Genomic DNA, 25,983 nt, shown 5'->3' with positions numbered 1-25,983 from the left:
GAGAAAGATAGGCCAGAGAGTCTACGTCTGAGATGGCAAAGATGAAATCCAGTAGATGGCTTCTTATGAGTCTGTTACTTAGTAACAGGGCTATTGTAAGAAGGATACATAGAATGGCAAGTGATTGCACTAGTGTTTGACTGAGGATTTCTTTCTTCCTATTGCATACTTATTGTATTTGTAGCCCTAAGATTATGTTAATTTTGGGGAGGAGTCATGGTGTATAAATATCTGTGGATCCTGAGGCTCAGGGTCTATGGGTCCTAGACCTGAGACAGGCTTTATTGTGAGACAAGATCCCTCTTTCAATAAACCTATTTTTCTTTTGGCTTGGAGACTTTGGTTTTTTTTCCTCTAACAATGTGACTTAGAAATTTTCTCAACAGTTCAAAATACTCTCTGGAAAGAGTAATTTTCCCAGCCATGTAGTTGTGAATAATAAACTTTGAGCAATGTGCCTGCAAAGAAATAAAGAATGAAGAAAAGAAAGAGAAAGAAAGAAAAGTGAAAATGATGTGTAGTATTTATTGCATAGTGTTTTTTTTTAAGTAAACTGAAATGGAAACTCATGGTTTTATATTAAATTCTCTTTTCCTCTTGTGCTATGTACATGGAATTCCCCCTTTTTGTATTTAAATTCAAAATAAATAAAAATAAAAAGAGGCATTTACTTAAAAACATCAGCAAGCATTATCTGTAATGGGGATAAGCTAGAAACTTTCTTAAGATCAGGAATGTGAAACAAGGATGTACATTATCACCAGTATCATTCAATATTGTATTAGAAATGCTAGCAATAGCAATAAAGGAAGAAAAATGGAAGAAATAAGAATGCAACATGAGGTAATAAATCTACCTCTTTTTGGAAATGATATGATTATACTTGGAAAATCTTGGAGAGTCAACAAAAAAGCTAGTTGAAATAATATATTTTCTTTCAACTAGCTTTTTTGTAAGACAAATATAGTCTTGATATCCAAACCAAGAAATGAGTTTTGGGTAACATCTTACAATTTACACAGCAAAACATTCTAAATGGACAAGTGATCTAAGTGTCACTGTTAAACATAAAGAAATATATGAGGGGGACAGCTAGGTGGTGCAGTGGATAAAGCACCGGCCCTGGATTCAGGAGTACCTGAGTTCAAATCCGGCCTCAGACACTTGACACTTACTAGCTGTGTGACCTTGGGCAAGTCACTTAACCCCCATTGCCCCACCAAAAAAAAAATTGAAAAAAAAAAAGAAATATATGAGGTGATTTTTTTCACAACTGTGGTAAGGGACAAATTCAATCAGATAAGGGATAGAGGAGAGATTAAAAGACAAAGGAAACCATATGAATAATATAAAATTTAATACCAACAAAATAAATGTAACTATAATAATAAGAAAAATTAGGAATTGGGAAAATATTTGAATCAAACATCTCCAATTGAGGTATGACATCTAACTATATGTGTAATTAACATAAATGTATAAGATAGATATTCCTGATTAGAAATGTGATAAATGATATGAAGCAATGTGAATATGAAGTTTTCAGTAAAAATGAATAAAAATCATCAACAATCATATAACAAAATATTTAAAAGCATCAAAAACAAGTAAAATGGTAAAAATGCTACCACTGGACACAATTTACCCTTAGTTCAGAAAAGCCCCAGGTACATTGAACTCTTAATAAGAGGGAACAGAATTTTGAACAGATTGAATGAGTAACAAAATAAAGAGGTAAGTAAGCTTATTGCAAAGCTGTGAACTTTTCTAGAAGACTAGAATTATTTTTAGTAATCAATATCTAGAGTCCAAGAATATGTCTTCTTTTGTTTCCTCTACTATAAATATAAGGGGATTACTAACAGTCTATGGTATTCTATGATATTTGAGTGAGATATTTTAAATTTGGGATCAGTGGCAATGGAAATATAGATATAAATATCTATATATGTCTCTCTGTATACATATACACACACACACACACACACACATATATACATGTACATTTCTCAATCTAAATTCATGTCTGCAGGTGATGAAGGGTGGCCATAGAAGTGGAATAAATTAAGTATCTGTGGTTTGTCAACATGGAAATATGTCTGTGTGCTTTTTTAAATTATAGGGAAGTTTGTTAAACTTCATTTGGTTTTAAAAATCATTAAAGTTTCTAACAACTTGTTTAGAAGTGCCTGCTGTCCAGGGATTTGTACGCTTTTTAAAGATTTCAACATAGGACCATGGAGTACAATTTTTGAAAATGATTCACATAACAAGAATTGAGAATCTGGGTTGTACCAGACACATAAAACCCTGAAGCCCTAAAGCAGTGTTAGGAAGAAGTTGTTGGCACCAACAGTGAAATGAATACTGGCTGTTGAGTTTCATCCTTTATCATGAGAAATAGTTTGGTTGTCTGTCTGGATGTTCCACCATTATGGAGACTGAAATAGACCCCAAAGGATAGACTGAGTTTATCATTAGAGAATCTCAGATTGTTAAGGGACCTCAAATATCATTAAATTCAATATGTAATTGGCCAACAGTACCCTCTATATTTCATCTGACATTTGAAAATTTTGTGCTATCAAAACTCTAAAAAGTACTAAGACTTGTTTTGTCATGTTATTTCACTTTAAATTGTTATGCTGTATTCCTCTTAGGATCATATGATAACAAAGTCATAAATTTAGAGCTAGAACATCTGGAATCACAGGTAATCTAGTACCTTCATTTTACAGATGAGATTATTGTTCAATTATTTTCCATCATGTCCAAATCTCTATTACCCCATTTGGGGTTTTCTTTGCAAAGGAAAGAGTGGTACACCATTTCTCCAGATCATTTTACAGATGAGGAACTAAGGCAAATAGGGTTAAGTGACTTGCCCGGGGTCACACAGCTAGTTTGTGTCTGAGGATGGATTTGAACTCATGAAGATGAGTTCCTGATTCCAAGTCTAGTGTTGTATCTACTCTACTACCTAGCTGACCTTGCTGATGAGGCAGCTGGGTGCTAATCAGATTAAATTCCTCATTCAGTGCCACACAGGTGAAGAGGCATCTTGGTCCAGTAGAAATAGAACTGAAAATGGAATCAAAGGAGGCAGAAGACCTCAGTTCAAATTCTAATCCTCTTTTTTGCTGTATCTGTGATGATGGGAAAGTCACCTAAACCTCTTTGGTTCTCATGTTTTTATTTGTAAAATAAAGGAAATAGAATAAATTCCTTCTAAGGTCTGTTCTATCTCAAAATCTATGTTCCAGAAGAACTATGTTTCAAACCCAGGTCCTTCAACTCCAAGTCCAGTACTTTATTTCACTTTCCCACTTGGTATGTATAGTTACTGATATTATATTATTGCTAAATGGATTAACATTATATTAGTTTGAAGTCTTGTTGAAGGAATCCATAAATTATTAAATAACAGAAATAGGGAATATTATTATAGGATAAAATCTTATAATAATCTATAAGAACAAAATTATTTTCTCAAGGTCCTATATAAAACACATATGAATATATTCTCAACAGGAAATGCAATAAATTGTTTATATTTCATGCCTTTCAAATATAAGCATAAATGTTCAGTAAGGGATAGAGGTTCAGAACAACCATTTCCAGAAGAAGGAACAACCCAAGCTCAGGCTATATTTCATTAGAAGAGTCTTTGACTATTCTGAAACCTGCCTCAGGATATGATAGAGAGTATTATACAGTGGATAGAGCATGGTCCCTAGAATCAGGGAATGTGGATTCAAAAGCCATCTCTGATACTTGCTGAAGTCATTTAACTTCCCTGGGTCTCAGTTTCTCTACCTGTGAAATGAACTAGATCATCTCTAAGCTTCCTTTCTGTTCTAAAGCAATACTTTTTTTTCTTTTTTGCTTCTACCCTCAGGAGTCTAGAAATGGGTATTTGGAGGCCAGAGCGATTAAAGAAATGGTTTTGTGCTTTCTTTGACACTCACTTTCTATATCTGCCCTGTATGGGGAAGCAACAGCAATGATAGTTGATGTAATCAGGAATAAGACATGAAGTGAAGGGACCTAGCACCTCAAGTCCAGGTACAAGTGAAAGCTGCAAAAGCTCTTAGTATACCATGCAAATGACAGTAATGATAAGGAAACACTGGCTTTAGAAAAGAAAAGGCAAGAGGCTGTTTAGCACCACTATCTGATCTCTTTTTGGTGCACACTTGGATAATTGCTTTCAAAGGGATATAGGCACTGGACTCCACTCGAGGCAAATTCTGTCCACAATGGCTAAGGAGTTTAGAGCACAGTCAAAGGATGTTATTGAATTGTAGCAGGCTCTTTGTGACCATTGGAGAAAACCACAAGTTGTCTTGTAGGAGAACAGCAAATATCCAAAGTACTTCCATGGACACAAACTAAAAACAAATTGTCTGATCACTTCAGGGAGTTTAGACTCATAAAGAGCAATGCCATATAAGCCATAATGACTTCATCAAACAAGCTATGTCAGTTTGGTGAATAATGGTGTGTGGGCTGGGCTTGAGTCAGGTATATTTGGCATATAGTCTAGCAGAATTGATTCCAACAAAAAAAGGGGTTCATTGGGGAATCCCAGTATCATGGCAATATTAAAAGAGAAGGACTACGCTCCCAGTTCTGACCAGGGTGATGCAGGACTAATTTACACCCTCCCCTAGACCTGTTTTCTCTTCATTAACAGGACTGTGACTTACAATTAAGGTCTGTAGCCCAATAAATGAATCAACAAAGTTATTAGTTGTAAATCATGTGGCAGGTGTTGTGCTAAGTGCTGGGCATATAAACAAGAGTTAATCAACCCCTGTACTTAAGGGGCTTAATTCCAATGAGGGATAAAAGAAGGAACACAGGAGCCCTGTACAAGCAGGTCCTTTATATTCTCCCCTGCCCCCTTTTAGAAGTTCTATCCTTAATTCGGGACAAATAATAGATTTGTAGATCCTAATCTCTCCTTCTTTCTACCAAAACTCTCATTAACTCATTACAGGACATACAGAGATTAAGATACTACATAGCTCCTTGAAACCTACCACAAAGCCCCTCACTTACCTTTGATAGAGAAAGGAGGTCTGTTCCCAATTACACAAGCAGTTTTGTGGTTAGTTGAAAACCTAAGAATAAGAAACTGTGGCCTTGGAAGAAGACTAATTTTTCTACCAATGATGAGTGAGGAATGGGATTTCTAGGATCAGATAGTCAGGGACCCTTTCTTTGCTTAGGGGCTATTCATCTCCCTGATAAATACTGTGGACATGTACAGGAAGCTATAGTGAGCATGTTCTCTTCTCCAGGACTTATCCTAGGGAGCAGTAGTATCCCCTTTACCCTTCTCTTATCTATAAGGAAGGAATTAACCTATTTCTCTATTCTTACTCCCTCTATGCTAGACCCCTTAGTCAAGCAGTACAAAGAGATTTTTGAGTCCAGGAGCTTAGAACATGCCAAGGTTTTTGGGGAAAGAGTGGGTGGGAAACAGTATGTGAAGTGATGGAGCAACCAATGGAAAGTCTTCAATACCTTAGTGTAATCTGGGAAGGAGTTAGTCAGTGTCCTGTTCCTGGGAGAGTTGTTTCCACTGTTCCTTCAGAAGCCCTTACACCACCTCTCCACCATGAATTTGTGCTCAGCTCAATTCAGAAAGAAATATCCCCTTAGTTGGGATGACATTACTTTGCATTGGTTTGTCCATTGGGTCCAGGATTTTAATGGATCCCAGAAGGCATGTTTCCTGGCCACATGCCAAGACTTATTCATTTGCTAAATGATAGTGAATCTCAGAAGGTCTTAAGTATTCCTTTCAGATATTTTAGCTTAGAACTTTCTCCTATTATGTATTTCTGAATGGAGTGGTTTATATGGAACCAAAAGATTATCACTTTATTGACCTTAAACTGTTATCTGCTTCTCAGGACTGACCTCTAGTTTATGTCTTGATTTTTCTCTTAATATCTCTCTTTTTATTACTGTTTATCTCTCAGCTGCATATGTGTGCATTTACATGAGTGTTTCTGTGTGAGCATGTGCATGTGTGTTCATATTAGCAATTTTCTGCTAACATGGAATGATTTTTTGACCACTTAATTTGTCTTTTATTCAGGGTGAAAGAGACACTATTCTCCCATTTCATGTTATTATGAGGCATCATGGCATTGTGCATAGATTTTTAGCCTGGAGTCTGTGAACTCTGGAATCTCAGAAATCCTATGCATTTTATGTTATGCATTTTAAAACATTATTCTGAGAAGGGATTCATAAGCTTAAATAGATGCCCAAAGGGGAAACTCCCAATATAACACACGCAAAAAGGTTAAGAATCTTTGACATAGTGGATAGACCATTAAAGTGAGAGAGAGAGAGAGAGAGAGAGAGAGAGAGAGAGAGAGAGAGAGAGAGAGAGAGAGAGATAGAAGACAACAACAACCTGAGATTGACTGCAGTTTCTAACACTTAATAGCTGTCTGACCTTGGGTAAATCACTTGGCATAAATGACACTCAGATTCTTCACCTGCAAAATAGGGATACTTATCTTACCAATATTACAAGGATGTTGCGAGAAAAAAACACTTTATAAACCTTACAAGTAGTAACAGTATGTCAAACATTTGTGCCTCTGCAGCGAGGTTCATGCTAGCTTGGACAACTCTTAGATCTCCCAGTTACATGGACTCATTGAGGTAGACATGGCCCTGCTTCTGGTGGGGGCATCTTCTTCAGTAACTGGGGTAGCAGCTGCTCTGGGGAATGTGACCCTACGATCCCCACAGGAGGACCCTAACCTTGAAACAAGAATGGGATAGAAGTGATAGGAGCATAGATACTTCACCGAGGCAGGGGCCACAGAGATGATACCTTGTGGCCTAGGAAGGAGGGTCCAGGATGTGATCCAACTTTCACACACACATTGCATAGTACCAAAGGTAATAAAGACTGTTTTTTTTTGTTTTGTGTGAAAAAAGGAGACATAATTTGAGGGTAGGTCCTCTGACTCTAAAGCAAGATTTCTTACCTCCCCCCCCCCAAAAAAATCAATGAGCATATAACTAAAATCTCTAGTCATTGATAAAGTAGATGTGCTGGCAGAATTGACAGCATTAGAGCAAACAACCAAACTGATGACCAAGGAAAAGGCAAAGGTAAAAAATGAAGTACAAAATCATGGATATAGGAAATCCCTACCGTGGGACAATATTCTATCACCTTCAGGTGATTGTGAATTTCCAAGAGTGACATACAAAAAAAGCAGGGTATGGGGAAGGAATCAATTATACAAAATAATAAAAGAAACTGTTTAGAAGGGGACACTCAAGATGGGAGCCTGAAGTTTGTAATTTCATTAGGAATATTGAGAATAAAGAACTAAGTAAATATACATAAATCAAAGAATAAAACTGTAGCATACAAAGAAATAAAAGATAAATAATGAAAAATCTGAGGGAAATAGATCATGTTTTAGAAAAAGGCACTAGCAAATGAAAATTTAAAAAAAAACTAATGAAAAAGTTTAAAGAGAGAAGAGGAAAGGAGAGTCTATTTGACTACTTAACAGATAGGAAAACTAAAGAGGAAGAAATAAACAACTAGAATAATTATAATAAATAACTAAAAAAAAAAAGCTTCAAATCCTGGGAAAGAGGTGACAAAAGGAGAAGTTGAGGGTAAAGAGATTCAACTGAAATAGGGTTAAAATTGTTTTAATTGTTGTTATAATTTTTTCAGTTGTGTCTGAGTCTTCATGGTCCCATTGGTGTTTTCTTGACAAAAAGTACTAGAATCGTTTGCCATTTGCTTCTTTAGCTCATTTTACAGATGAGAAACTGAGGCTATTGAAGTTAGGTGGCTTGTCCAGAGTCACACAGCTAGTTAGTTTCTGAGGCAGGATTTAAACTCACAAAGAGGTTCAGCACTTTATTTACTGCATCATCTAGTTGCCCTATGCCTTAAAATAGATTAAGCTAAAGGTAATTCAAAAGACATAGATGGTACTATGCTTACAGAGGAAAGGGGGAGGAAATCCTAATTTGGAAGGAAAAAATATTAGAGACAGAGAAAAAAAATATCAAAACCTTCAATGTTAATGGATTAAACAATCCAATAAAAATGAAAAAAGTGACAGTTTGGATTAGAAAACAAAATCATACAATCTTTTGATTATAAGAAACACATTTAAAAACAAAGACATACAAAAAAAGAGGGGCTACAAAATTATTTGCTATGCTTCAAAAGCTACTCTCCAATAGAAAAACATTTAAAAGGATATGAATAAAAAGTTCTTAAAAGAAGAATTGCAAACTTAGCAACCAAAGGAAAGAATGCTCCAAATCACCAATAACAAGAGAAATTAAAAACAAAACAACCAAAATTTTTCACCTCACATCTTTACAATTGGCAAAGATGACAAAGGTGGCAATAATCAATATTGGAGAGGTTGTGTGAAGATAGGCACACTGTTGCATATTGATGGATCTATGAATCTGTACAAATGTTTTGGAAAGCAAGTTGGTGATTTGCAAATAAAGTGACTAAAATACCTATACACATTTGATCTAGAGATTCCATTATTGGGCTTACACCACAATAAAACTATTGATAATAACAAAGTCCCAATATATGCCAAAATATTTATAGGAGCACTTTTATAACAACGAGGAATTAGAAACAAAGCAGATGCCCATAAATTGGGGAAACACAAAGTAAATTGTGATATATGCATGTAATGGAATATTACTTTACTCTAAGAAATGATGAATGAAGATCCACATGAACTGATACAGAATGAAGTAAGCAGAACCAAGAAAAAAAATATGCAATGACAACAATGCAAAAAGGAAGGATAACCACATACACAATCAAAAGTGAATATTATGATTATAATAATCTAGTATGTGATAACCTCAAAGATCCAAGCTTTTGGAAAAAAGCCCACCTCATTATTTGACAAAAACTGCTGGGAAAACTGGAAAACTATGGCAGAAATTAGGTATAGACAAACACCTCACACCATATACTAAAATAAGGTCAAAATGTGTACATGACTTATACGTAAAGGGTGCTACACAAGCAAATTAAGAGAGCATGGAATAATGGGATAGTTTATCTGTGTGATGAAATAATGAGATTTAGCTGATACTCAAAGACCCACCTGGAGATTAATCTAGACTGATTGAATCAAGTGAGAGTGATTAACTGCTGATTAGCCTACTTCAAGTTAACTGGATTGTAATCACACCTTGAGAACACCTTCAGAACCAATGGATTTGGATGATGCCAACCAATCCGCTTGAAGCAGTGTGTAAGGACCGCCTCTGTTCCAGACCTATAAAAAGCTTCCACAATCAGTTTGCTGGAGAGAGTTCCTGATTAAAGCAGGCTCATGGAGGAGGACTTCAGGAAGAACCCAACCAGGCTGGAACTCTAGGCTAGGTAGGACTTCTTTTTCTTAACTTTCTGAACTCCTTTTGAATACCTCTATGCTTTAATAATTGTTTAATGCCCAAAGACTGGTGCTGAAGCTTCTAATTTAAGGCAACCACAATTTAGATTTTAAACATCACATCTTTCAGGACAATGAAAGAATTTAGGACCAAAGAAAATATAGAAAGCAAATTTATTATTCCTGTTTATATATATATATATATATATATATGTATGTATATATATTTCTTTTTGTTTGTTTGTTTTGCGGGACAGTGAGGGCTAAATGACTTTGCCCAGGGTCACACAGCTAGTAAGTGTCAAGTGTCTGAGGCCAGATTTGAACTCAGGTCCTCCTGAATCTATGACCAGTGCTTTATCCACTGTGCCACCCAGCTGCCCCATTCCTGTTAATACTTGAATTAAGACCTCATAACTGGATTCTGGGATAGAAACCCATACTCTGGGAGAAATGTTCAGAGCCTGGCTGTATGAATATCTGAAAGATAGAGTTGTGAAGAGACATTAGTTTTCTTTTTGCTCCTTAGAAAGAACTGAGACTACTTTGCAAACTCTGAGCCAGGAGTAAAAGTAGGAGAGCCAGCAGTGGAATGAATTTCCTTAGCACCAGGACTTTTTGTTTTTAACGTAGTAGGTAAAAGATGTAGGAGTAAATGCAGGAAAAGCATCAGGAATGGTTGGTTGAAGTAAAAAAAGTGGTACAGTGTGAATTTTAAACAAGCAAGGAAATGGAGTGGACAATAAAATAAGAAACCGGAGGCTGGAGAATGGTGTTGAGGCACCTGTGTGCTTCTGAGATACATCAATATATATGGCTACTACATGAAGCACATGTGGGCTTCAGATACAGTGGCATGTAGGTCATAATGTTGAATACTGCATGTGTTTCTTCTTTGAATAAAGAGAATTGGACTGCTGGTTGCTGATTTTCAATTTTGGAAAATAGGTACCACATTCTTTCCCTTTACCCTCCTTTCTGCTGAAGTATGGCAAAAATTGTTTCTATTTTTTCTGTTGTGTAAGGCTTGTACTTTTCTAAGTTTTGTTTAAATAATTTGAATTTTTGCTTGGAAGATAAATTCAAATGCTTTGGATTTGTGTACTCCATTATTTGTGAACCAAGGAGGTATTGGATTAGGTGAGTACTGCAACAGAGAGAAGCAGTGTTTAGATATTGATATTAAGGAATATAGAAAGGACTAGGGTTTGAGCCTTGGTTCAATAGCATTGGCTTTCCCCTGGATGGGGGATGAGTCAAATTGTAAAAGAAAATGCCATGATTTTTGTTTATTATTATATTAATAAGCTTCCCTCAAGCCAGAACTAAATAATTATAAAGTGTTTAGCACAGTGTCTGGCATATAGTAGGCACTATGTAAGTATTGGTTGTTGTTCTTGTTCTTATTGTCATCATTAATTACCTTCCTGTACTATAGATTTTTAAAAAGTCAGAATTAAATTTTCCTTTCTGTAACAAAGCTGATTATTTGGAACATGTGGCATCATTTCTTCCTTCCACGCACCCATCACAGAGAAGAATTTCTCTACAAGTGTGTGTATTTAGGACAGGGACTAGAGAATAGAAACTGTTTAAAGGTCAATTGTTTTTCCAATGAGATATTTCGCATTGTGGGTTTTTTTCGTTCTTTTGGTGTTGTTTTATTATTTCTTGATTTCTCTTGAAGTCATTAGCTTCCATTTGCACAATTTTAATTTTTAAGGAATTATTTTCTTCAGTGAGAATTAGTACCTCCTTTTCCATTTGGCCAATTCTACTTTTGAGTTATTTTTTTCTCCAGTGACTTTTTGTGCCTCCTTTCCCATTTGGACAATTGTACTTTTTAAGTTTTTTTCTTCAGTGAATTTCTGTGCCCTTCCCCCAACTATCACCATTTGGCTATTTTTGCTTTTCAAGGCATTCTTTTCCTCAATGACTTTTTTTTTTTTTTGCACAGGGCAGTGAGGGTTAAGTGACTTGCCCAGGATCGCATAGCTAGTAAGTGTCTGAGGCTGGATTTGAACTCAGGTACTCCTGAATCCAGAACTGGTGTTTTATCCACTGCACCACCTAGCTGCCCCCCCCATTGACTTTTTAAAACCTCTTTTATCATTTGGCCTAGTGTGTTTTTAAGGTGTTATTTTCTTCAGTATATTTTTCGTCTCCTTTACCAAGCTGTTGACTCTTTTTTCAAGATTTTTTTGCATCACTCTCATTTCATTTTTTCCTCTACCTCTTTTATTAAGTTTCAAAATTCTTTTTTGAGATGTTCCATGGTTTTAGACCAATTCATCTTTTTTCTTAGAGGTGTTGGATGTAGAAACTTTGCCTTTGTTATCTTCTGTGTGTTTTGATCTTCCTTGTCATAGTAACTTTCTATGGTCAGAATATTTTTCTGTTATTTGCTCATTTTCCCAACCTATTTATTAATTTTTTAACTCTTTGTTTAAGCAGGGCTCTCCTTCTAGGATGGAGGGAGCACTGTCCCAAACTTCAGGGGGTTTGTTTCACTCTTTTCAGAGATACTTCAGTTCTTCCAAGATAGTATGATCTAAGGAGAAGTGTGTTTACTACTCTCCTGGCCAGTGCTCTGGTGTGAGCAACTACAAACACTCTTTTCTGTCCTGGAACTGTGATGACACCACAAGCTCTTAGCCCACTGTGGCCATGTGCTCTGGTATGCTAGTATTCCTCCTTACCCCGTGACTTCCCCTTTGGACTGTAAGCTGGATTTGAGTATGGGTAAAGCAATGGTTTCCTGCCTCCATGCTAGCAAAGAGACTCCTGTAATTTCCTTCTGACCATCTGTTTGACCCCTTAACATCTCTGGTCTGAGAGCTCTGGAAGCAGCTGCTGTTGTTATGGATTCAGTGACCCTAAAGTCTGCTCCTGGTTTGCTGGGGCCAGGTCTATGCTTGTGCATCCTGCACTAGTCTCTGCTCCACTCTCACCCATGTATGGCAGATCTTTCATGCTGACCATGTAAGTTGTCTTTGGCCAGAAAATTATTTACTCCAATCCTTTTGTGGATTCTGCTGGTCCAGGAATTGTCTTTTAGCATGATTTAAAGGTATTTGGAGGGGTTTTGGGGAGAGCTCAGGTGAGTCACTGCCTTTCCTCTACCATCTTGGCCCTACCTTGAAATTCATGTCTTTTCAATGCAACTAAGATGTTATTTCTAATATACCATGTGCATCTCAATAGTGTCCACCCCCCAAAAGAGTCAGACACTAAAGCTCAATGAATCATAGATTTAGAATTGAGAATGTTTCTGGTATCTCCCATTTTATAGATGAAGAAATTTAGACCCAGAAAGTTTAAGTGGCTTGTTGAAGGTTATACAGGTAGTATTAGAGGAGTGGACTAGTACCTGTGGTATGAGGGCTTGCTGAGCTCTTTTGAGGACTGCTCATTTACCTTTGGTGTCTACCTGGCACTCTCATTTGTAGCTCCCAGAAAGTATGACATGAGCAGCTGCCATACCCCAGTAAGCTAGCTCAGCAGACAGGCTAACCTTGGTTGAGGGTTACTGATGGATCTCAATCCCATCAGTGAGTTAGGGGGTTGTCTATCCCCAAGCATGAAGACTTCCTCCAGTAGAATGGGCAGATGAGGACAATTTGTTCCAACAACCATGAAGGCAGCTGAAGCAGGTGCTGCGGAGCTTTAAAAGTTTGATCAGCCAACAAAAACACAAAGGTCATCCAGTATATTTCAGGCCACCACCAGTCGTTCTGACTTTTGTTTTTCCACTGGATTCTGATGACTCTGGAAGGGGGAGTGAGGCTGACCACTTTGTGCAACTATCCCTCACTTAAATACAATTCACAAGCAAGTCAAGACATTAACCCGTGATGTCATTGGTCCTTTTCAAAAATGAAAAACTAGAAAAGGCAAAATGGTTATTTAAAGTTGGATGGAGGTGTTTTTTGATTCCTTAAAGGGAATTTGGTAAAATGCCTTCTTTATCAATTATTGAAAATAATTTTTGAAGTAGTTACATTAATTTCCATTTTAAAAGCTTAATGACATTCACTTGGTAATTTATAAATTTACTGTTGTGATGCTAGTTATTATATGGCTGAGATATATTTGTTGGATTTGAATGAGGAAATGGGAAGAGATTTAACATATATGAAAATTATAGCCTTATAATGGATGATTGGCAAATTAAAGTGGGACACATGGGTGGAGAAGACAGTGCACTGTCCAGTAGCTGTGGGAGAGCAGAGATAAAGAAGCTAAAGGAACCTCAGAAGGAGGACAAATAGATAATAGCTATTGTGAAGTCTTCCCTCAAGTCATGAAAAAGTTCTTTCAGGCCATTTTGAAGATAGAAACATTACAGAAAATATTGTTTAAAATATTTTCACTATATAAAATGATGGGTAAGATATAATACAACATGATTACAGCAATAGAGAAATCATATAGCCAAGGACTGGCACTGAACTGGATACGGAGCACCATGTTCTTGATGACAGGTTAGTAGACTGGGAGTTAACCCACCAAGCACCAAAAATGAGCAAAAGCAACTTCTAAATTAATATGCAAAGTTCATGCTATGGAAAAGTGTTAAGAACATATATTATTGAATTAGAAACTATAACAAATCTCTCTAAGAACAAAGTCTTCCTTTTGTTTCTCAGGTGCTAAAATCTCTGTCCTGAGAGGCCTTTCCCTATAACCTTCTTCAGGGCCCCCACCACATCCTTGTTCCTCAGGCTGTAGATTAGGGGATTCAGGGCTGGAGTGACAATGGTATAGAACACAGAGATGATGTTGTCTTGCTGAGGACTGTGGTAGGCACTGGGTAGGACATACATGAACATAGCAGCGCCATAGTACAGCCCAACCACTGTCAGGTGGGATGAGCAGGTAAGAAAAGCTTTTTCTCTCCCTTGCATTGAGGGCATGTGGAACACAGTGGTCAAAACTAAGGCATAGGAGACAAAGATGGCAGAGAGGGGCATCAGGAGGAAGGTCACACCTGTTGTGTATAGAATGAACTTGTACTGTGAAGTTTCAGCACATGCTAGCTCCAGCAGTGGAGGGATCTCACAGAGCAGGTGGTGAATCTCTTGGTTTCTACAGAAAGGGAAGCTCATGGTGTATATGGTGTGTACAAGGGCATTCAGAGATGCCAAAAGCCAAGATGTAGCCACCATGGACCAGCAAAACTTTGGTCTCATAATTACCATATAGTTCAAGGGGTGTCGAATGGCCACATAACGGTCATATGCCATGAAAGCCAACAGAATATCTTCTGCACCCCCAAGAGTCAGCGCCAGAAACATCTGAAGCCCACAGCCTATAAAAGAGATTGTGTTTTGTCCACACAGGTAATCTAGCAATGTCTTGGGGGCAACTACTGATGTGAATAGTAGGTCCATAAGTGACAGCTGGCTGAGCAAGAAGTACATGGGCACATGGAGTCTATTGTCCATAGCAATCAATAGGAGCAGAAGCCCATTACTAGCCATGGCCACCAGGTACAGGAATATGATGGCAGCACAGACAAGCTCAGGGGACCTGCTGTCCTGGAGAATTCCAACGAGGAAGAAACTGTTTATCAAGGTGATGTTCCAGAGTTCCATTCCACAGATTCCTCAATTTCCTGTAACCAGAGGCTCAGTAAATGTGTACCTCAAATGATTTAGGAGTATTCTAAATCTCTAATTATAGACTACATTGAAAGTTTCTTAGTTTAAAGTCAGTTAGTTGAGAAATTCCCTATTGTACCCAGACGCCAATCTTATAGATAATTCAGAAATAGATTATATTTCTGCTTCCACTCAGATAGTGGAGCTGAATGTACTTACAAATGTGTTGATATTCTGAAAATAGAAAGGTTTAAGAGACTTTGGCAGAGGGAGAATATAAAAATGGAGGCTTTTCTGAATGTAGCTCTGTTACAAGTTTTTGATGTACTTTCCAGAACCTTGACTTCCTTCCTTCCTTCCTTCCTTCCTTCCTTCCTTCCTTCCTTCCTTCCTTCCTTCCTTCCTTCCTTCCTTTATTTCTTTTTTGTGTCCATTATATTTCTTTTTTATTGAAGGATGCATGACTGTTGCTTCAACTTTCTCTCCTTTCACTCTCTAAACTCTTTGTAATATGATTTCTGGCCTTGTCATTCAATTGAAATAACTTTGTACAAATTTACCAAAATCTAATGGCTTCTTTCTTAGTCCTCATCCTTAACCTTTTTTTAAAAAATAACATCTTACATTGTTGACTGCCTTCTCCTCCCAAATAATATATCCCCTTGTGATTTTTATAACAGTGCTTTCTTCAGGTTCACCTACTAGTCTGAGTATTACTAGGACTTTTCAGTCTTCTATGCTAAATTATCATCCATTTCATACCTCCTAATTGTGGGTGTACCCAATGTTCTTCTCTAGACCTTTTCTCTTTCCAAAGGCTATTTTATCATCTCTTATGAGTGCAATTACCATTTTTGACTTCTATATCAAGCCCCAGGCTCCCTCATGATCCATTTCCACATCAAGGCTTGCCTATTGACCATTTCAAATTGGATATCCTGTAAACATCTCAATATTTCCAAAACAAATCTCTTTATTGTCTTCCCCAAGCATATCTCTTGTGACCTTCCTCTTATCAAAAGATTCACCATCCTTCTGGAAACTAAGGTTTGCAATATTTAACTCCTCACTCTTACCCCATATATACAATTAGTTGACAAATTTTGTTGTTATTCTCAGAACAACTCTCATATCCATCTCCTTCCCTTTACTCTTATAGCTACCAACTAATTTCTGTACCTTATCACATATCAAAGGATTATTATACTAGCTTTCTATATGGTCACCCTACCTAAAGTTCACTCTTATTTTAGTCCATTTAGTCACCAAATACAGATTTGGTTATGTCACACTCCTCCCCCATACCAGTAAACTGCAGTGGCTCACTAGTGACTCAAAATTTGGATTTGACATCCTATATAACTGGACCCCTTCCTATATTTTACACTTTGCTAATGCAGTACTCTTCTTCACAGATTCTGTAGTCCAGAGATACTGGCTTCACTGTTCCTTAAATAGAATTGTCTGTCTCCTATTTCACTGTCTTTTCAATGACTGTCTCCCTTCCCTGTAATGCCTCTTCTCTTCCTTTTGCAAATCAGATTTCTAAAAACACTACTTTTTAAACAATAACTTATTTTTTGTTTATTTTCAAATACTGTTTTCTATGTGAAACCTTTTCTAATCCTCCCAACTGATAATGTTATTTCTCCTCAAACTACCTTGGATTAGTTTTGCATATATTTTGAATATAATTGTGCATATGCATGTTGTCTGCCAAATTCAGCCCACAAGCCTGTTTTTGTTCAGTCAAGCTAAGAATGTTTTGTACATTTTTAAAATAAAATTTTATTGAATTTAAAAATGAAAAAAAAATCTTAGCTCACTGAAGGGCCATATTTGGCCCTCAAGCTTTGGTTTGCTGGCTCTTGTATAGATCAAGGGCTTGGGAGGATTAATTATTGTAAGCTGAGTGCAATTTCTATGGATCCTTTTTCATTAACTGGCCTGTTTGCATATTTGTGACTATAGTCGAATGCATGATATTTGTTTACACTATAATAATTAGCATGATGACAGATATATATAAAATGTAGGGGAAGCTAGGTCATGCAGTGGATAAAGCACTGGTCGTGGATTCAGGATGACCTGAGTTCAAATATGGCCTCAAACAATTGATACTTACTAGCTGTGTTTCCCTGGGCAAGTCACTAAACCCTCATTGCCCCGCAAAACAAACAAACAAATAAAATAAAATATAAGCAAGGTAATGATATTCTAAACAATAATTTGCTCAAAGAAATTACCACTAATTATATTATAAATACTAAAATGTCATTATGAGACTGAAAGCAGTGAAACAGAACACCAATATTTTTGGACTATAGCTAATGCAGTTCTATATCTAACAATATATCAAGAAAAAATGAAATATGATTAACTTGTACACATAATTTAAAAAAAATTGTGGGACAATGAGGATTAAGTGATTTGCCCAGGGTCACACAGCTAATAAGTGTCAAGTGTCTGAGGCCAGATTTGACCAAAGGTCTTCTGGAATCCAGGACTGGTGATTTATCCACTGTGCCACCTAGCTGCTCCCTGTACACATAAATTTAACTAGAAAATCCACAAATTATCAATCCAAACAAGCAAAATTAATTTAGAAAACCAAACTTAAAGCATAAGAATATTATACTTATAAAAAAGAATTGAAACATTTTGTGCAAAGATTTACAAAATTGATAAAATGTTACCAAATTTAACAAAAATAGAGGAAAACCAAGTTGACAAAACAAAAATGAACATGCCAAATATAAAACAGAGAAATGAAGAAAATTATCAGAGATCACTACTCCTAATTAAAACCTATCATTTTAATATTTATTTTTAATTAATATTGTTGTATAGCTAAAATGCAGAGAATATTATAGTTTTCAAATAATTTCAAATTGTCCATATGATTACAGAATGACATTCAATGGTTATGAGTAGATGACAATACCTAACAATTAGGGAATTATGAAGAAGAATTGAAATAAAAAATGTGATCATTCAAAGTTCTGAATGAAAAAGAAGATAGACTGGTCATATGGGAAGATTAAGTCCTCTTTGCTTCCTTCAAATTCATTTGATAATAAGAAAAAAAAACAGCAGTTTCTTAAGTAGTCTCCCTTATTCTGGGGTAATTTTATAGAAGGAAATGATTAATATTCTTATAGGATAATCAAGCATGGATAGCTTATTGCCTACATTATTGGAGGGAATACTTATGTTGGTAAAATCATTGAGTATGCTGGAAAAATGAGAATTAAAAAAGAAAATGGATATATTCATTTAAAAATTATAAAATACCAAATTGACCAGACAGGAAGAAGAGATGCTCAGTAATCCACATTATCAAGAGAAATAAAGAAAGTCATAATTTAATTTAAGAATGAAGATTCTCTAGAGGCAGAGCCAAGATGGTGGAAAGAAGGCAGAAAGTGGCCTGAGCTTTTCACAGTTTCCCTTGGGAACAGTATTAAATAAAGCCTCTAAATGGATTCAGGATTGAAAAAATCCACAAAAAGATAGAGTGAAAGAATTTTCTACCTAAGATAATTTAGAAGGACTTCAGGAAATGCCTGTCTCACTTGGGTGAAAGGGGAGTGCAGTCCAATGCACATGGTGCTTTTCTCTAAGCATACGCTTGTGAACTTCCTCTTATTAAGCCACTGCATAGACTAGTAACCAAGGCCCTGAGATCCTGGCTTAGCAGGCCAGTGTCAGAGCAGGCCAACTGTGAGGCCTCCAGCCCAGCACAGAAGGCAAACTGCTAACCTTGGAACCCAAGCACAACAGGCACAACTAGGCCAGGCCACCCTAGCAAAGTGGGCAAGTTGCCAGGCCCTGAAGCCCCAGCACAGAAGGTCAGTGACCAGGCCTCTGACCCCTAGTATAAGAAGCTTGGGACAGTGCCCACTGTGCCCCAGGACCACTTTAAAAGTAACCAAATTGGATAATATATGACTAAGAAACAGAAATGAACATTTAACATAGAGAGCTACTATGGTGACAGGGAAGATCAAAACACAAACTTTGAAGAGGACAGCATTGTCAAAATACCTATATGTGAAGCCTCAAAGGGGAAGATGAATTGGTCTGAAGGTCAAAAATCCTTCTTAGAAGAGCTCAAAAAGGTTTTCAAAAATCAAATAAGAGAGGTAGGAGAAAAAAATGGGAAAAGAAATGAGAAAAATGAGAGTTACACAAGAAAATTATCAAAAAAGAATCAACAGCTTAGAAAAGGAAGCACAAAAAGTGACTGAGGAAAACAATTGCTTAAAAAATACAATTGGCCAGATGGGACAAAAATCCACTTAAGAAAACAACTCTTGAAAAAGTAGACTTGGCCAAATGGAAAAGGAGGTGCAAAAGCTTACTGGAGAAAATAATGCCTTGAAAATTAGAATTGGACAGGTGAAAGCTAATGATTCTATGAGACACCAGGAATCAGTCAAATAGAATGAAGAGAATTTAAAAAAATAGATGAAAAGATGAAATACCTAATCAGAAAGACAAATGACTTGAAAAATAGACCTAGGAGAGATAATTTAAGAATTACTGGACTACCTGAAAGCCACGATCAAAAAAAGAGTTTAGACAGCATATTCCAGGAAATTATCAAGGAGAACTGCCCTGGTATCCTAAAACCAGAGGATAAAATAGGAAATGAAAGAATCCTCTTATCACCTTCTAAAAGAGATCCCTAAATGATAATTACAAGGAATATTGTAGTCAATATTGAATTATCAGGTCAAGGAGGAAATATTGCAAGCAGACAGAAAGAAACAATTCACACATCAAACAGCCACAGTCAAGAATACAGAGGACTTCTACATTAAAGGATCAGAGGACTTGGAATATTATACTCCAGAAGGTAGACAAGCTTTGCTTGTAACCAAGAATCAACTGCCCAGCAAAATTAAGCATACTTTTTTTTTTCAGAGAAAAAGATGAATATTCAGCTAAATAGGAAACTTTCAAACATTCCTGATGAAAAGATGAGAGCTGAACAGAAAATTCAATCTTCAAATATAAGACTCAAGAGAAGCACAAAAAGGCAAACAGGAAAGGGAAAAAAAAACACATCTTATTCAATAAAGTTAAGCTGTTTAAATCCCTACATAGGAAGATGATACAACTCTTGATAACTGCGTCTCTCTTAGGGCAATTAGAAAGAGTATACATAGAAAAAGAATATGGGTATAAGTTGACTTTGATGTGATGATATAAAAAATTAAGGGGTACAAAAAGGATTGTACTGGGAGAACGAGATGGGGAAACAGAATAGGGTAAATTATATCACATATCTATATCAACATATATATCTACATCTACATCTGTATCTATAGGTATATATGTGCGTATATATAGATACACATACATGCACAAATATATGTGTGTACACACATGTGTAGATTATATATACACATATGCATATGTATACACACATATATACATATATACATACATATATTGCCACTGGACCCAGATGGCTCTGGAGGAGAGAGTGAGGTTCTGATTTTGTACAGCCCTGTGTCATTTAAATCCAATTCAATGCAAGTCCTGACATCACCTAGATGTCATTATCCTCTTTGAGAATGAAGAACAAATAACAACAAAAAACAAACAAAAAACTTCACAATTTTAACCAATACTAATTAATTAATAATTTGACCACTAGAAATTAATTACTAATAATTAATCTTTTATAAACTGAGATCTAGCATTGATATTCCCTTTTTGAATTTCTGTATTTCCACCATTTCCCTTGAATTGTTTTATCTTTTGTTATAATGCATGGACAATATCAATAAAAATTTATTTTATTTTATTGAGCACTGTCAAGTATGTCCTTGGTATTTTGACTACTAACTACTGCTATAAAATCTGTAAAAAATTAGTATTGCCATTTTTATTATATTGATATGACACAACAACAAACATTAATTGTTACTGCAAATATTTAGTCTTTCATTTATTTTAATAAATAGTGTTTGCAACAGTGATTAAATAAGTCATAATTACATATTAGTTATTTAACTCCAAGATGACTTTTACAGTTATGTCAATTGGATTATTTTCATATTTTTCTTCTTGCTTTACTAAGATTAAGAAATTCTAATAATTTTGTGAATTTAGACTAAAGTATATTTTGCTAAAGCTATCAATTATCTTGATTGTTTTTAGCTTAAAATATTCTCTGTCCCTAAAATAATCACAAAGTTCCGCCTTGTGTAATTAATTCGTCTAATTGCTTTATTAGCGATAAAATGTAGATTGGCTTTGGGGTTGTGATTTCACATGTATAGGGAATTCCTTGCTGAGGAAATTTCTTCTACCAAATCAGCTAAGCACCTTCTCTGCCATTAGTCCACTCTACTTCTAGTGCTTTCTTTCAGAAATTACCTTGACTATACCCTATATATAACCTGTATATACATATTTATTTGATTGTTGTCACTCCCATTACAATGTAAACTCCTTGATCATGAGTAATATTTTTAACTTTCTTTGAATCTTTCTGCTTATACCAATTTGTTGCTTAAAGAAGAGATTCTTAAACTTTTTCCACTTGCAACCCCTTTTTGCCCAAGAAATTTGTATGCAGCCCTGGATATATAGGTATATAAAATAGGTATACATAACCTTTTACTGTTGCCAAATTTTTTGCAACCCCCACATTCAGTTTCACAACCTCATATGGGGTCACAATCTATACCCTAAGAAGCTTTGGCTAAGAGAAGTGAGACATTAAGTGTTTTTCTCAGAGTCATATGGTCAATATGTGTCAAAGAAATGAATCCAAGTCATCCTGGATCCAATGTGGTCCTTCTATGGACTATGCAAAATACTGACCCCCTATTGCTTTATTATTGCTGAATAAATCCTTCATCCAGATATAAATATAACTTGATCATAATAAAAATTTTGGACATTTTGCTGTTTCTTTGCTAAAAATATATTTAAATGATTGTACCAATATTTATTAATTATATTGAGTAACAGTGGATTGAGTGCTAGACCTGTAGTAAGACCTAAGTTCAAATCTGGTCTCGGATGCTTGCAAATTGTGTGACTTAGAAAAGTCACATAACCCTGTTTGCCTCAGTTCCTCATCTATGTAAAATAAGCTGGAGAAGGAAATGCAAACCACTCCAGTATCTTTGCCAAGAAAACCCCAAATGGAGTCAGGAAGAGTTGGACATGAATGAAACAATTAAATAATAACAACAATGTTCTCTTTATTGCTTTATTGATCCCTCTGTTTTTTTGTGGTTGTCAAATTGTGTTTGTTAAATTATTGGGGGGGGCTAGGCTGTGTTTTCTAAAATTATTATTACTTATATATTAATCCTTATTCATATAATAATGACTGTTGCACCATTTTTGGCAGTAAGCATTTATTATTGGCATTACATATTATTAAACATTTGAAGACATTTAAAATTTGAAGACTTCCTGCCATCTTTTTGTTTGTTTTTTGTTGCAGGTCAGTGGGGGTTAAGTGACTTGCCCAGGGTCACATAGCTTGTAAAGATTAAGTGTCTGAGGCCAGATTTGAACTCAGGTCCTCCTGAATCCAGGGCCGGTGCTTTATCCACCGCACCGCCTAGCTGCCCCCTTGAAGACTTCCAGAGATAGGAGACCCACTATCTCCCCCAAAAAGTCCATTTCACCTTTGACTAGCTATAATTATTAAGTTATTTTTATTTATATTGAAAAGAAATCTCCCTAATTTCTGCTTTCCAGCATTGCTTCTCATTATGCTTAACAACCCTTCAGAAACATGACAATTACACTTATGTTCCTTCAAGACTTCTCTCAAAGCTAAACTTTTCCAGTTGCTTCAACCGATCCTCAGGAAGCATGGTCTCTAGTCTACTCACTATCCTGAACCCTCCCCTTATCCTCTCCCCTCCCAATAGTACCCTGAAACATACACTATTCTAGATATCTTCTGTGAAGTGCAATAAAGGATCAACTTTGTTTCTTGTGATATTAATTAAGGTTAATAGTAATTTTCCCTGATACTTTGGATTCTACACTCATGGTGATAATGCTTGTGATTATGTCGAAGATGAATGATGTTGTGCTATGCATTTGAATGAATGTCGTGACTAGACACCTGAAAAGAGGAAAGTGAGAGTGAGATGAAGGGATGTCAAGGGTATAAGTGCCTGGATATCACTGCTATATTCTATAGTATTGGTATTTCACTTTAAACTGTTACCTTGTGTTGGTCTTATGATCATAGATTTTTAGACAGAAGGACCTGAATCCAAATCATTTAGTCCAATGCACTCATGTTACAGATGAGGAGGCTGTGTTCTGGAAAGGCTAAACAATTAGTTCAAGGTCACACAGGAGGTGAAGAAGCATCTTAGTCCAGGTAAAATAGAACTGAATTTGGAATCAGAGGAGACAAAGGACTTCAGTCCAAAGTTGTGGCCATGGGCAAGTCATCTAAACTTCTTTAGACCTCACTTCCTCATTTGTAAAATGAGATTGTTTAATTAAATTATCTCTAAGGTCTGTTCCATCTTTAAATATTTATTCTTGAGTGGCAGAACTAGGATTAAAAACCAAGTTGTAGGACTCCAAACCTAGTATTTTTCTCTACTGTAGCACTTGTTATGTGTAGTTTATTGACTTGTTATTCTGTTACTAAATGGAGAAACAAGTTGGTTTTGTTGTTGTTGTTTTGCGGGACAATGAGGGTTAAATGACTTACCCAGGGTCACACAACTGGTGTCAAGTGTTTGAGGCTGGGTTTGAACTCAGGTCCTCCTGAATCCAGGGCTGGTGCTTTATCCCCTGTACCACCTAGCTGTCCCCCTAAACTAGTTTTTAGATAACAAGAATAAGGAATCCCATTATAGGATGAAATCTTATAATAATAGTATTTGGGAATGAAATTATTTTTCAAGGCCTTATATAGGATAAATCCTTAATAAGAAACATACTAGATGCTGCAGTAAAGGGGGATACTGGGAAATCGTATTTTATATGTCATTTCCCTCAAATAGAAGCCTCAATGTAGGACATCAGAACTATCATTTCTGGAAGAAGGGACATCATCCCAACCAGAGACAATATACTATAAGGTCCATAAAATCAGTGCTTGTTATATCCTCTATGACCATTCTGAAATCTGCCTCAGGACATAATGCAGTTAGCATGGTACAGTGTCTCTGGAGTAAGAAGATTTGCGTTAAAATCCCATTTCTGATACTTGCTACTTGTATGACTGATCAAGTCACTTAACTTCCCTAGATTTCAGTTTCTTCTGTAAAATGAGAGGATTGGACTAGATGATATCTAGGTGGTTTAATGATAGAGCACTGGGCCTGAAGCCAAGGAGATTTGATTTCAAATCTGGTCTCAGACCCTCAATAGCTGTGCGACCTGGACAAGTCACTTAACCTCTGTTTGCTTTAAACTGTTGGAGAAGAAAATGGCAAACCACTCCAATATCTTTGCAAAGAAAATTCCATGAGGGGGTCACAAGGAGTCAGACACTACTGACCACCAACAACTAAGATTCTTTCCAGCTATGTTTTTCTGTTCCTATCCCCAGAAATCTAGCAATGAATATTTGGAGGCCAGAGAGATTAAGGAAGCGGCCTTTTGCTGATTAGAGAAACATTTCTCTGACATTTACTTTCTATATATGGACTGAATGGGGAAGTACCAGTAAGTTTTCTTCATGTAATCAGAAATAAGATGCAAAATGAGGAGTATTAACTCATCAAATCCAGGTAGAAGGGAAAGATAGTGATGGAAATGCTCTTGGTACACCCCACAGACAGTAGCAACACTGAGCAAACGCTGCTTTAGAAAGAAAAAAGGCAGAATGTTTTTATATAACTCCATATTTCTGGTGAACATTTGGCCAGTTTTCTATTGTACAACAGATTTAAATGATGCGCACAGATATCAGACTCCACTCACAGCAAAAATCTGTCCATGATGATTTAAATGGCTAAGGAGTTTACAGCACAGCAGAGATAGTATAGGATTTCAGAAGGCTCACTGGAACTATTTTTGTCATTAGAGAAAACCTAAAGCCTTGTTTGAGACCAGAAGATACTGAAAGCTTTTGTGGACACAAGCTAAGAGCAGATTTGCAGATATCTGCAAGGATCAGGCACTCACCCCAAGTAACTGATGGCAAGCCATAAAAATTTTTCATCAATCTTGCTAAGCCACCTAGATGTTTTTTAATGTGAGCTGAATCAGGGTGAGGTGTAATGGCATATGGCTCACTAGAATCACAACAAGAAAGAAGTCAAGAACCATGGCACTTAGGAGAACTGGCTTCTGCTTCTAACTGACCAATTTGACCAACAAATGATTTGTGTCCTCTCCTTTATCTAAGTCTTCTTCTCATTAACAGGACCATGAATTATACTGAAGGATTAAACACTAATAAATCAATAAGCATTTATTAAATGCATACTACATGCTAAGCATTGTGCTACAGGCTGGAAAACAGACAAAATTAAATCCCTCCTGCTCTCAAGAATCTATCTACTAACCCTGTGCAAGTGGCTTCTTATTATTAATTGCTTTTTTGTCTAAATCAGTCCTTTACTTAATTGGGTATAAATACTAGAATTTAGATTCTTGTCTCTCTCTTCTCTCCACCACACCCTCACATTTCCTTACTACAACACACACAGACACACACAGACAGACACACACACACACACACACACACAAATGCACGCACGCACATACACAGATTAAAACTCTCCATAAATCCTTTAAGCCCTTACTTACCTCTGATGGAGAAACAGTGTCAGTCCCCAACCATACAAGCTCACTTGTTGTTTGTTGAAAGCCTAAGATCATCAAACAGAAATCTAACAGAGATACAATTTCTTTTCTAGCAATGATGAACGGAAGATGAATTTTCTAGGATCTTATTTATTATCATGGACCTA

General features: G+C 36.3%; 1 protein-coding gene across 1 annotated transcript; it reads right to left on the bottom strand.

The window, feature by feature from the left end:
- Positions 1-14,098: 14,098 nt before the first annotated feature.
- LOC122743102 (olfactory receptor 2AG1-like) lies at positions 14,099-15,043 on the bottom strand. The gene has a single exon (XM_043987823.1). It carries the CDS (start codon positions 15,041-15,043, stop codon positions 14,099-14,101), a length of 945 nt encoding a protein of 314 aa, XP_043843758.1.
- Positions 15,044-25,983: the final 10,940 nt, after the last annotated feature.

The sequence above is a fragment of the Dromiciops gliroides genome, chromosome 2, assembly GCF_019393635.1.
Source record: "Dromiciops gliroides isolate mDroGli1 chromosome 2, mDroGli1.pri, whole genome shotgun sequence".
NCBI classification, from domain to species: Eukaryota; Metazoa; Chordata; class Mammalia; order Microbiotheria; family Microbiotheriidae; genus Dromiciops; species Dromiciops gliroides.
The sequence above is the reverse complement of the archived record's forward strand: the minus strand, read 5'-3'. Positions and strand labels throughout refer to the sequence as shown.